The 14,615-nt window shown below is 38.5% G+C and overlaps 1 protein-coding gene across 9 annotated transcripts in view; it reads right to left on the bottom strand.

Annotated features, from left to right (window-relative positions):
• The window catches only part of EHBP1 (EH domain binding protein 1), a 229,754-nt gene that overhangs the window by 51,334 nt on the left and 163,805 nt on the right, over positions 1–14,615 (bottom strand). For all 9 annotated transcript variants that reach the window (XM_065682216.1, XM_065682213.1, XM_065682214.1 and 6 more), the window contains one exon: positions 1,831–1,978. In XM_065682216.1, coding sequence (XP_065538288.1) covers positions 1,831–1,978 — 148 coding nt within the window. The remainder of the gene's footprint in view (positions 1–1,830; positions 1,979–14,615) is intronic.

Below are 14,615 nucleotides of genomic sequence, written 5' to 3'. Positions count from 1 at the left end.
ATTGGTGCGGTTTATAAAGCATTATAAAGCATTGGTGCCATTTCACAGAACTACTGCACTTCAGAAGAACAAATTTCTTGAGTGAAGATATAGCGTGGTACCTGATGCTGCCAGTGGTGTGGTATAAGTATATGGAAGATGGGCCATAAGGAAAACCTTCTGACAATGAGTAAGTAGAAGGAAGTGCTATAAAATGCACATTGACATGAAAAAAGCAAAGAGGGATAAAAAGAGACAGGGAAAGCTGGCAGTCCAAAAGCAGTTCCAACAGCTTGGCTGAACTACTGTATGAACAAAGAAAAATCAAGGTAGGAAATATAAACCAAGGTGGTAAGTCAAAGCGCAAGCAAAAAGCAGTGAAATTGTTATACTGGATAAAATCCCACAGGTCTAGTAGTGATAACTTCATAAGCAAGTTGTCATCGCTACTGATACTATCTCTTCCTTTAATAACACTGAAACTCTCTGAGTGCATATGCAATATATATATAAAAATATATATATTTTTTTTAATATATATGTACAGTTACCTCTGAGTCTGTTTATAAACTGAACAAAGGGCAGAAAGAGCAATGGCAAAATTCAGAGGAAAATATGAACAGTCAATGTGACAGAAAAGGGTAACTACTATTCAGCTGAATACTGGGATATACCCAGAAAGCATACCTTACTTGGAGGGGAGAGATGGCAGGAACAACTATGTACAGGCACGACAAAACAGTGAGGAGCGAGTAATTATCATGTAGGATGAGGAATCATAAATTGTGAAGAGGGATGAAGAACACCATTACTTAATATACAAGTACTGTGTCGTTTTGCTCAGCGTCACTTCCTCCCCATCAAGGAGGTAATTTCCCTATTTACCACGAAAATGAGTTATGTGTACAAGCTTGGTTTACTGGACAAAGAGTGAGAAACTGAAGACCAGACCCAAAAGGAACTGTACAACTAACTGCTTTTCTCTTTGATGTTATGTATAACAGAAGTGTTAGGGTGCAGTTAGACTATATTTAAATATATATGCACATAAAAGACATACTACAGAGAAGAAAAAATACTGCTTTTGAATCTACATTTGTTGTGAACGTAAAGCTGGATTTTGCTGACACTTTAGCTTACATGTTAGTATGAGAAACACAATTTCCCCTTAGAATATGTAGAAGACACTAAAAGAGCAGGAAGCCTGTACGGAAACATGTACTCGGCACCCATTTGAATTTGAGTGACACTACATTACTCCAGCTCGTAGCACTGGCAGGTATATGAATTTTAATGACATCTCAAAGTCAGTTTAATAACATTATATCAATATTACAACTCAAAACCTGTAAAGGCAAGTGGTATGTCAAAAGACTGCCATTTAAAATCAAAAGGTTGCTGCCCCCACCTCCCACAGTCTGCCTTTAAAATTATCTTCTCAAGCAGTCTTTTGAACACATTGAATATAAATAATGATTCTTAAGTATTTCTAACGTTGTCTTCCCCCAAATTATGTTCATGCTCCTATATAAATATATATATTGAAAAGATTTTAATCAACAATCATAAAATTCTACAAAATTGTGGGTAACGGCAAATCTGTAAATAATGGGCCAGTGTGAGCTACTTGTTCACCTAACATCTACTTCTTTCCATCATGCATATGTTTTTCTTGGAAGCACTGGAAATTAAGTGATCACAATGGTTTATTTAGGAAACCTGTCTACAGCCAGGTCTTTCGATATGTGCACCTGATGAACAACGTTTTGAAGTGTGAATAGAAGTGATACCCAAAAAGGTCTCTGGTTCCTAGGTTGCCATAGGAATAAGATACAAGGTTCCTCAGCTCACCTCCAGATGCCTTTGACCTTTCTTTCAACTTTTCTGCAGCCATTTCACTGTAGCTGGGAAGTTCTGACATCTTCACTCCAGATCGAGCTTCTGCTATTAGCTGACGAGCTCTCTCTCTCAGCTGCCGACGCCGCTCTTCATCTTGCTGCTAAGATATATTGAACAGTTGCCAACTCAGTAATTGACAGAAATGCAATTTCATTCTCAATCTGATCATCATGATAGTAACTGGTTTACAGCATGGTGCTTGGCCCACATTATAAATAGGATGCTCGATATCAGTTGGGTGTCACACCACAATTTTTAAAGATATCCATGAATCAGATTATTTTTTTAAAGCATTCCCCAAATTATCAATGCACTGGGAACCTAATTATTTGCAATTTAAAGCATTTATAAATTATGTTATATAAAAATAACTTGATGAAAACTCTCAGATACTTCTGTCTCAAAGTAGTAACTACAAAAAGTTTTACCGTAGCTATAAAAATGGTTTTACTAAATTGAATGACTTGTTTAAGTAATATTCTCTCATGGAACTGAAATAAGAAGTCAGATGTTGCTCTCGGTTACTCCAATCACCAAGCTGACTTCAAAGAGAAAAATGACATCAAATCTGAGACATGGAAGGGAATCTAATCCTTCGGCTTCAATGGATACATCTTTTAAAAGAAAACCCTAACAAACTAATGAAGATTAATGAAAGAACAATAGATGCCAGAGCAGAATAGACTTTGCACTGCTTTAAAACATCTTACTAGTGGGGTTTCGGTCAGTAATTAAAGAGATCATATTGGAACCATTCCAGACAGTGCTGCCCCACTAAAGCTTATGAAGCACAATATATCAGTTACATAAACGGGCAAAGGTCCACAGCATAAAACTCTAGAAAAGCCTTATCCACCTGCTAAAAAAAATATGAATAAAAAGATGTGTTTAAATGTATCTACGAAAATACATTAAGCCATAATGGAAACCATTTCATTTTTCACCTTAAACACTTGATTTTTTCAAAGTTAGGACTGTTTTCCCCCACCCTCAATATCAGAAACACTCACAAGCACAACAGAGTTTGGCTTTAAATCAAATCTGTCAGTAAATTTATATTATTGACATAATGACCAGGATAAACCCAGGTACAGGCAGTTGACCTGAACTAAGTGGGATATAGCAAACTGCCAAATTTTGGAGAGCTGTCCTGGCAGCCTTCCCACCAACCCAAAAACTGAGCATCTCACACCTGCAGATGCTGGTGAGAGCTGCTGCTAAGTGCTATTTACTTTAAGCGATCATTAATAAAACAAGTGCAAAATACTAATTAGGTACATTTTATCCATTTCCATGTAAATTGTTTGTTTGTAGCTATTTACTCAGTATTGTTCCTGCCACAATAGAAAAAATGCAAATGACTGAATCAGAATGCAGGCCTAATGGGACTTTCTGTTTATAACCATTAGCCCAGAGGTGTGCTGTAATTCAATCCTCCAGCAGCAAGATTTAGCCTCATTAACAGCTTGCATGGGCAGGTTACAACTCATAAAACCCTACAGTAAACAAAGTATATGGACACAGCACAATATCTTGTCTCTGAGTGACAGAACCCTGATTCCCTATCAGATTGCCTTGATTTACTTTTCTCCTAATGTCCTTCCCCTGGAAAGACAATTCTGCCTGGGCCCTGCAAGGCAGCAGGATGGCACATTGGCTTTGTTTGCTTTCTCACCCTTTAACTTCCCAGAAGGCACAGAGCAACAGTTCTATCAGAAACTTCTTTGGGAAAGTATACATTAAAAAGACAACTGGGAAGCTTCCCCCCCCTGCTCCTATGCACTAAAATAGATCAATTTAATTTCATTTCTAGCCAGCCAACTGACACAGCAACTGATTTTATTTTGACCCGCAGTATCTGGTAACATTCATTACATTGAATTTCACATGAAATAAAACTGCTCAAATCTCTACTAATTGTAGTACTATTCTACTTGTGGTTTTGACTTCAGTGACTTTCAAGAAGGAATGTGCAAAATTTGTATTAACATTCCCATGTGGTTTAACATCAAACAATTTAATATACTACAGCACACATAGTTTGAAAGAAGGCCAGCTACATGTTTGTGACAAAAATGCCCTAAACTAAGCAGGCTGCTTCCCCCTTCTTTCTCTCCCCTCCTCCTGAAAGAGAACTTGTATCCTGAATTATTAGCATAGTCATTAACATCCCGGGGATCTCCAAGCAAACACAGATTACTGTGGCTTGTGTTTGTGCTGATTAAGCCAATCATCACCAGCGGATAAGAGAAAACCCAGCCTTGTTCTTGCTTAAATTCAATTCAGGTATTTGAACCCTCAGTTACAAGGAGTTCCGCCTTGCCAGAAGAAACACTGGTGGAAGGAGAAACCGAGAGGGTTAGAAGTAGGTAGATTAAGTTCTGAGGTACAGAACAATTATTAAACAGCAAATCAATCCCCTAGATTTTGGAATGGAAGTGCTTGGGATAAGTACGGAGGCAGGAATATAGATATTAAAAAAAAAAGAAAGAGAGGAGACATGAAGAGAAGCTCTGCACCGAGAAAGTACCATGCAAACACACATACAGTGATCTTCTTCCTGTACAGTTGAAGAGAATACTCAGTAAAGTCTTTCACTCTCTGACATGAAACTGACATGCCAAAGAGACATTAAAGTTTGCTCTGTTATTTTCCCCCAATTGCGTTGTAATGGTCTAAAGATCTGCCATGCAGATGCACAGCGAGGAAAACTTCACCATTTAAGGACAAACTCTTCAAGAATAAGTAATGTAATTCCTTGTTTCCCTCCTATAAAAATGTATTGGTATGCAATTTTTATATTTCACAGTTCACCGACATCTCGGCAAGCTTTCTTCCACTGCTTCAATGGTGCTACTTTTAATTTTATCCTCCTTAGTCCTAGTAATTAAAGTGATCAGCAGTGGCATCCCAACGGCTTTGACACAGCTACAGCCCCCTAGCAGACTCCGGCTTTTAAGGGGAAGGGGAAGAAAAAAAGGACGGGAGTTTCATTTCACTGGAACAAGAAAATCAAGCTTCTCCAATCCTCAACTTTATCCAATTGTTCTTTCAGCAGCCTTTGGATCTTAAGAAACAAATAAAAATGGCTGCCATTAGGGGGTCTTTTTTGTACTCGCCGCAGACGGCAATGACTGACATTACTTTGGCCAAAAATGATGTTGTGGATTTGGGAAGGTGGATTCGAATGGGAAACACTGGAGGGGCAGTTTCCGAGATCATTACGTGGCCAGCGATGTTGCTCAGCGGCAGCAGAAGCCGAGAGCTGATCAACTCAGTAAAAGACTGAGAGCGGTGGAGTTTAAAACCCATGTCCTTAAATCACTAAAAATCCTGCAATCTTTGTGTTTTCAAATAAAACCCCAACCCAAACCCTCTGCCAGGGATTTTCAGTCATCCTTTGGCAGAATTTTGGGAGGATCCAAACTGAGTGTACACCAGAAGTCTGACAATTACCCTCCTCTCTATAAAAAAAATGTTATCCTGTGAGCTGCATTTATTTCATGTTTAAAAAGGAATTTTTTCCTCCCCGTCTATGGACAGGGTAAAGAAAAGTGGTAAATTAGTGATACTCCACAGCAACAAAATTAAACCAGAATTGTACCTATGAGGGGGAGCGATTCCTGTGGCTGTAGGTTTCAAAATTGTCCGTGGTCTGCCCCGAGTGCACAGTACATCTAAGAGAAAGAACTTGACTGCCACCTCTTTCATCATGAGACAGGAAGAACGGCTCTGTTATTAGCCATTCAGAAAGAAAAAGACTTCTGTGCTTGTCCAGAGGCAAGGATTACCAAAATGTACCTATTCAGTTAGTAGAGAAGACAGAATCAAAAATAAAGAAAAAATAAAATTACACGAGTTTTAAAGGTTTTGGCAGGCTGGGTTTTACTGTGACCTTGATCGGCTCTTGTTTGAGTAAATAGGATTTGGGATGAAACATTAGAACTGTTTAGCAGATCTTTTCAAACCATTTCAAACTTTTCTTATGTTGGTTTTATAATATAACCAGACATGCTTGTAAATGGCCACACCTGCTCATTTCTCTGGGGATGGCCTGATCTCTGCCTTTTCTAACAAAGAAAGGACGGGAGAAAAAAAATCAGCCTTTCTTGTTGCAAAACAGAGTGGAAAGTCAAAATCTTTCTCAAGTTTGTCCCATCTGGTCAGATTAAATCTTTGATCACCCTGGGGACCACATTCATGTTTGGTCTCTACTACAGTTTTAGAACAGCTCAAAACACACAGGTAGTGAGCAAAATATGAATTGCTAAGCAGGGAACACTCGACATAAACAAAAGTGCATTGGCTTTGGATTTCTGTGGCTAGGCAGATTGTAGGAAGTGGTCAGCAAGGACAGACATACATTATAGATATTTTCTGCCTTCTCCATGGTGTCTACATCAGCTGCATTACTGCCAATAAACTGTATGTAGCTTGAAAACATTTTTTCATGGCTGTGTATCACAAAATATCAAATCACTTTTCATAAAAGCAGGTATTGCCTTATGATCTATGGCACTAATGGACTAATAAGACAAGACAGAATGAAAGCACAAGTAGTCCAGAGTCTAAAACTGCAAGAATCACAAAGAAAGTCTTAACAAAGCTGTCCCCCTTAAGAAAAAACCTCCCCAAATTCACAATAAAACAGGATTGTGTGGCTGTAAAATGGAAAACATCTCCTTGAACCTAGAAGGAATTTTTAAAGAAATGTTATCCAGCAATTTTTTATTTCTTAAAAAAAAAAAAAAAAAAAAAAAAAATCTATGTTGCTCCGGAAAATCTATACAGTTCCTTTGGTACAGTATTTCAGGTGTAAGGAATGGTGGCTGTAGAAAAGCAACCCATTGATAATTTAATTCCCTGTGTCATTGTGAAATTGAGAAACTCTAAGGATACTGAATGAAAAAAAATATATATTTGAAAAAAAGAATGGCTGACTAAGTAAGTATCACCTTGTGCTACATCCAAGGCCTCTTGCTGGTTGTCTGGCTGCTCTTTTGTAGGCAAAAAGGAGCTGAACGCTCTCTGGCTCCTTAGATCTGGCCCAACAAATGCACTGCCAGTCATGCACATGGATCCAGCTTAAAACCCAGTGTGAGCCTAAAAGAAGCTAGTCAAACTGGCACCTACTCATGCAGAAGGAGATAGATTTGTCATGACAGGCTGATTATTCAATGTAAAGAAACAGTTTAGCTTTTCTAATCTGGTACAAATACATCTTTCTCAGAGAAAAAAGTAAAAGGTCTAACAGTTCAAGTATTTAAAGTAAAGAAACCAACAAAAAAATTGTACCGTCAAAGTGAACCATAGGTATTTGTGCTAGAGCATTCGGCAAAACAGCCCTGCAGTTCTATTCAGATAAGTAAGATTTAACCCGTTTAACCCTTTAGGAGCTGCACATCTACGTGACGATCAAGGCGAGCATTTCTATTTCACACTGCACTTGGCTCTACGGCAAGTTTTAAGTTCAGGCTGAAATATCTAATTCCAAACACACTTCCTGTTTTGCTCCTCTTCTCGCTCGCCTGCACTGATACTAAGAGCAAGGCGAACAATGAGAGGGCAGCTTTGCCTACTGATGGGGCTCTCAAGGAATATCATTGAGAAAGTTGATCTAAAGCAAAAGCAGCAACAGAGCCCTATGCTAACTTATTCCCTGGAATTTTCTCTGCTTAGGCAAGTTTGTGCTCTCCCTCATCTGGAAGCATAATTAAGGTCAATAATCACCTAAGGCATCAGGATCCAGAAGCTTGTTATGCCTGTCACCATGATTGTCAATGTTATTGGTACTACCCACAAACAGGGTCTCAAAAGCATGCAGGCTGAGATATATTCCGAAATAGTGCCATCATCCAGACAGGGCATAACGTCTGACCTGAGATCAATAGTCTGAAGATGGCATTTTCTGTGCCTTTCCACAGCCAATGTGCAGACAGAAGTTAAAGAAGCTGCTTACTCATTGCAGGAGTCAACATTCGTCGAGCTCCACTTAAGGGATTTTCTCTTGTGTAAACTTGACTTTATGATTTAAAAAAAACCCATGGCATTATGAAACAAAGACTTTTGGCAAGTGCCTGGGATGTGTAAGCTGGAGAGCCGCATCTTTCACACTGCCATCCTGGGAAGCTTCCTTCTCAGGCGGGCAACCCTCCGCCAAGGGAGCAGGACGTGCCCTCCTGAGGAATGCTCCCGGTTCACTCCCAGCCGAACAAAGCAGAGCGGGCTGCAGGGTGCCTCTGAAAGTTGCTGTGTGTGTGTCCCCTTCCCTTAATTTCTGGGGGAGGGTGGCAGGATCCCAGTCTGCTTGTGTGTGATGAGAATGGAAAGAACAAGTGCAAAACCCTCTGCCTTCCTGGATCCTATTTTGCTGGGGTATTTTTGAAAATGTCCTGCAAACTGCTGGCAGCTTTTTTTAATGGAAAATACCAATCGCCTAGGATCTATACCTAGCCTTTTGCCAATAATGAGAAAACTTCACCTTCTGTCCCCAGCAATTCTTAGGAAATCTTTTGCTGTTATTCCTACAAATCCAATTACAGATTGTTGAGTAGCTAGTGGAGTAAGCTTATTGAGGAGTGTCACATCACTAAGTCGTGCGTATGTGTTTCAGTTTGTAATGTGGTCTGAGCCGCTGTAGAGGTGTCAACTTAAAATGCAAGTAAGTAGCAGAACAGGGCTAATCCCAGCCACTACTCCCCTGCAGCCAAATTGTAGCGCAATGAATGACAGTGGAAATGCAAAGATGCCACTGTGCTTATCACACACAGCCAGATGGTGGACCTGGATCAATGCACACATGCCACGATCAATGCATTTGATAAAGAATTAAGAAGAAAACTGTACATGTTATCAAAGAACTTGTACATGGCATAATTATGATTCTGCATGTGCTTACTGATGATATTGGAGACTCAGAGGCAGGTGATAATGAAACTGATAGGAAGAAATAGCTTAAAGGCTACAGCATATGGCCTCAGCACTAAGAAATCTTGTCAAATAGTTCAGAAAGCTTTTTTAACTGTTATTACAGGCTGCTCATAGTGCAAGCTGGTGGCAACGTTTTAATTTCTTTTTTTTAAACCTGAAATGTCCAAAAGTTACAAAAGCTGTACTTTTCAGAATGATTCAGAAAATAATTAAGACACTATTGTGTTGTAAACACAGCGAAAAAAGAACAACTACAGGTAGAGAGAGTGATCACAGGGTTTTTTTGGGGGGTGCTGGTTGAGCATTTTTTTATATATATAGTTCCACGTTCCCTCAATAAATGTATTTAGACTGTAAGGGGGCTCGTGGCGGTTTAAGGAAATGTATCTGGGTAGCAATTTGCATTCAGCACGCCAATTTCTACAGATACAGTTTCGATATTATTTCTCATATAATGTAGAGTACTTCCCTGTTACCGTGTGTGCTCTATCAGCTGCATTACAGCCTCCTTGGATGTGAGAGAGGGTAATTAAAAATCTGTGGAAAATAAAGTCTAAAGTAATTTTAAAAAGCATATACATTTCTAATATATAAAAGGTACCCAAAATACAAATTCTCATGCTCCAGTTGATAGATGAGCTGTCTAATCAATGCCTGGACGTAACTTAAGTGCTCTCATTAGTGTGAAGACCTTCAGGCTAAATAAGACTAAATCCCTTAAAAATTGCTTCTGCAATAGAAAAATCCCCCTTACCATTTTCCTCTGCCTAAATCATATCAATTAAAAAGAGAGCGAGGGAGGGAGGAAGAGAGAGAGGCATTTTCACATGACTTTGTTTTAACTGACACTCAAAAAACTATCTTCTGAATCCAATTTAAAATGTTTCAGCAAAAAAGTTCATTAGCAATCAAAGAAGCAACAACAACAAAAAATCACGCTGAATTTAGTTTCTCTTTCACTTTAAACCTCTTCAATCAGCACGAAGGCATATAATGCCACTGAATCCTTTACCCTCACTTTTTTTTTTCTTTAAACCCCCAAATATTTGATAAACATTGCAGTTGTCCATTAAAATACAAAATTTAGCAAAGTGAGCCTCCAGAAGAGTGAACCATGTATTTGTTTGCGGCAAACTGAGGAGGGACACCCTCCCCCCCCAGCCCCCGAATTTCAATTTGTCCTGACAAACCATTGGGTATTAAATTCTAAAGGCACGCAGAGTGCATAAAGAACTGATGGCTTGATTAGCTCTTGTGGTGCAATTGAAGGAGCTGTCTCTCTCCCCGCTTCTCCATTTTGAGAAACACTTTGATCTCCGTTCAAGTCAATTCATGAACATCAACTGACAAGACTGCATGAAACACCCCAATGGTTAGGCCCAAACTCGTAGCAAACTATTTGGTTTCATTAAGGCTTCAGGAGAAGTGACCAGTGACAGTCCTTTCATTCAGAAGCCAACAGGCAAGTGACTATTTAAACTTTAATGTGCACAATGTACTGCTGAAGGCCACTACACCTATAGTCAGTCACTCAAGTATGAATGCCTTTACCTACTATTTCGTGACATGTGAACTACTAAGTGCAGCTGCATTCTCATTAATGCATTTGCCCAGATTTGTTTGCAGGACTAAAGAGACTATTCGCAGTATTTCTGGTGGGAGAAATGACTGTATCTTCAAAGGAAGGTAGAACAGCAGGTGCTATATAAAAGCCAGCGCTTAAAAAAAGATTGTATTTTTAACTGTAGTAATTTACTAAACATTTGCACAAACGTAGCAGAAATATTATCCATTCCAGCTGAAAATATAAAAGAATTTGAATCACATCACCCCCAAAATGCAGAGTATTCAGTCCGGTTTCAAACTTCGCTACAGTAAACTATTTACACATCACTCTGCCCCTTTTTTAGTTGCCCTCTCCAAAGAGTCCCACTTCAAAGAGCTCATTTTTGCACCAGTTCATGTCAATGCAGGTCAAAAACACTAAAGTGGAAAGTGGTTGCAGTGCCGTGGCACAAAGAGTCTCTGCGGCTGAAATCAAACAAAGCCCAATTAAACTAATCATAACGTCCCAGTGAACACAAGGAAGCTCACCTGGTATTTCTGGACTTCTTGTGTGAATTCCCAACTCTACTCGGTACTTGGTACTATAATTACCCTGACCAAAATACTGTGAAATTACTGCTCTGATCTACTAATGGCTGCAAAAAATCAAGCCGTTGTGGTTTCATGCCAAGGGGCCGTAGCAAGGTGGCGCAATGCTTTCTGACAGAGACGACAACTTCTAAAAACTCAAAAGGGAAAATTAACGGGATGTGGTTTATGTTGCCAAGGACTGTTCATTAATTACCAATTTAATCACTGCTGGAGGCATGACATTACAAAAATCTGGCTGAAAGTTCTAATAGATTATGAAGACCACCTAAGAAGAGTGACCAAGAAATGTACAAAACAATTAATACTGTTTCACTGCTATCAAAGACACTCAGATTATTTTACATCAAGTGAAGCAAAAGAATTAGTAGCTTCACAGTGCCACCACTAGGAACTGTAAATACAATGGCACACAATTAGTAATGCACATGTGACTTTTCGTTCAAGGCATATATCCTTGGGAAAGCCAGAACATGATAAGGAGAACAAAAGAAACATTTTTAAATGAAATGAATAAAGATTTTAACTCTACCCTTGTGCATGCTGAGCAATAACAGAATAGCCAATGCAAAATACAGCTCTAAGTAACAGCGATATCATCCTGGGATTCACAACAGCATGTGCTGAACATCCACACAGAAAACGTCCAGTTATTAGCAGCGATAGAAAAAAAAGCATTCCAGATGCTAAGAAACCCGTGTCTCGCTTCATACACAAAAGGAATAGCTCTGAAACACTGAGAGCTTTTTGTTTGCTAATATTTATAAATGGATAGAAGACGTTAAAGTTTTTGAACTAATGTTTTTCAGACAATCTTAAAATTCAGTTAATAAATTGGCAGCCTATTTTCTGTGAGCATGCACATTAATGGTACAGCTGCAGACTACACAGCACTTAGAATTTACATCCACATGATAAATAACTGCATATTTACATATTTAGGCCAGATGCTTAAGTGGTGTAAACAGAGACAGCTTCTTGAAATAACAGCAATAAAATTCAGCTGTGAATCTCAAACTCAAACTGTGCAACATTTGTCTTGCATTATCAAAGGTTACACTTTATTAATGAAATCCATCCTGGTATAAAACTGACAGTGCATACTAATTCTTCTTAGAAATGAGTTTACTTGCACTAATTGATTTGTTTTCCCAGCCACGTCAGGGAGTTGTCTATAGAAGTACTTTTTGTACAGTGAAACATCACAACTTCATAGTAAGAAAGTGCTTAAACAGATCAAATATGAAGTCAGAAGATAGAGAACCTTCTTGGAAAGTTACAGAATATTTTTATTTCCCATGTACTGAGCAATGTTAAATAAAACAACTTGTTTGTTCTTGCCATCAAGGAAATGAGATCAGGCTATCTCAACCTTAGCTTGTCGATATAAAGAAGTAAATATCAGTTCAGTTGCGGTTTTGAAGTGTTCAGTCAGCAGGTCTAACCTTCATTTAAGGAAAAGTACATTGTTAAAACAGCTATAAAAGTTGGAATGCTCATGAAATGTAAATACTATACAGCATAGTCTTATCAGCTTAAACCATATTTAACCACTTTATAGTGGCATACAGACAAGACATATAAATGAACAACAGGGAATAAGTTACCAAAGATCAGGGATTACCAAAATAATGTTCAATCTTTTTACCAATTAGATGGTAACTGCTTCTTCGTAATCTCAGGAAGATCTAGTGATCATATCTAAATCTGGCTGCAATTATCAGCATGACAGACTAGTCTTTTTTTCAATCAATATTTTCCAATTAATATTAAAAGACCAAGGTTGCCACCTGCAAAGTCCTACACCTCAACAAATTCATGTTAGTTATTTAATTAATAAAGATCAGATTTTTCTTTTTTTTTTTTTTTTTCTTAAAGAAAAACCAATACAGGAATAACTTGGCGTGTTTCCTTAAGTGAATTAACATTACCACCTCAATCACAGACAGTTATTTTCCAGTTGAGAAGGCTACAAAAAAATCCACTGATGTATCAGATGCCTTTTCTAATGCAACAGAAGTGGGGATTCTGGTTTCACAGAGGGGAAAAAAAACCCAAATAAAGCTCTCTCATATAGTTTTCAAGAACCTGTTAAAATGTTTGGAGGAAAGGATACTTGCAATGCTAACTTGAGTTTAAAGCATCTTTCAGTCAAACTAAAATATCCTATTTTTGTTGTCCACTGTGAATTTGCTTTCCATACCACTTCTGTTTGTGTCGGCTAGAGATACTTTTCTGTAACTCGGCCAGTTTGGAGCTTGTTGGCTCAGAGGGGCAGCGGATTATTGCAGGACATTATCAATAAATGGGACCATTTATTAAAGCTTATTTCTGAGCATTTAAAATAATGCATTATTTTTATTTTATTCCAGCTGGCATATCTCATACCTGTGCATATGCATGCAACAAAAATTAAAGTAAGAGCATAGAAACTCAGCTCCTTTCAGATTTTGCCACTTTATGAAGCCTTTCTAAAAAGACTTCCATTTTCCACTGGTCCACTGTGCATGCAAAAAAAGTTACTATTTTGCACTCAAATATTTATGAAAATGAAAAGTAATGGGCACAACAGATTGACACCTGAAGTAGAAAGAGCTTATTAAATATGAATTAGATACAGCTGCAACAAGTCCTTTGAGCAAGGGAGTAATAAAAAGCAATATTCTGAGCAGAAAGAAACACTCTCACAGCATAGCCCATTCCTGCTGCCCACTGTATACCGTGTTTGCATGTTTGGAGGTAACAGCTTCTCAGTGAAGTACTTCGTATCTGCAAATACCACTACAAAAGCTGAATGTAGTCCCTGCTGCTCTTTCAATCGTACTTTTTTAATACATGTATTTAGGCAGCTGTAGCTGTCATTCCATTTGAATAAATATAAAATAAAGGTAGCAAAGATAAGTAAGCCCAAATCTTTCTCTGTACAGAAAGCAGGCCAGCAACAGCTGCATTTAAGCCCAAAAGCAGTGTCAGGAATGCTCTCTGCACCACCAACCCCCCCACTCCCCTTTAATTTATATTAATCCATTTTTAAATACTTATTGTCCTAATGGAGTCCCCTCACAATTTTCAGCGTCATCATCCTTGAATGCTGCTGTGAAGAAAGGATTACCATTTTGCTATTTCACAAAAGGCAAAAGAGAGCACGCTTCCCTCTGGGTATCGTGCTACTGAACCCCTGCATCCCAGAACCTATGCTTGATCCTACATAAGCAAAATTTTTTCAGCCAAATCCAAATGAAAGGCCCAGTCCTACACCTACATTCAGCAATGAGGAATCCTCAGCTCATGCAAAACCCAAATAACTTCAGGAATGAACTGTGGCTTGCGTTAGGAAATAAAAACACATTTGTTGCCACAGGAGCACTATTTTTCATGAATTCCATGCTATACGGTGTTCCCTGCTAATCTGTCTACCTTGCAAAAACAAGTTAATAGAATTTGACACACGATTTAGGAGATGCCAGAAATAAAACTGGTGGGCACCATCTTTATTTTCATTCTGCTCTGTATCCTTCAGAAATAGAGCCTTGCTGTGGCACCACCTTTTACTTTTACTGTCCCCTGATTTTCAGCCCAGATCTGAGCTCTAATGAGCGGTGTTCAATATCTCAGCTTATTTTCACTGTTCATTATGTAGGCCCATCAATATA

Source organism: Lathamus discolor, chromosome 5, assembly GCF_037157495.1.
Source record: "Lathamus discolor isolate bLatDis1 chromosome 5, bLatDis1.hap1, whole genome shotgun sequence".
NCBI lineage: Eukaryota > Metazoa > Chordata > Aves > Psittaciformes > Psittacidae > Lathamus > Lathamus discolor.
The sequence above is the reverse complement of the archived record's forward strand: the minus strand, read 5'-3'. Positions and strand labels throughout refer to the sequence as shown.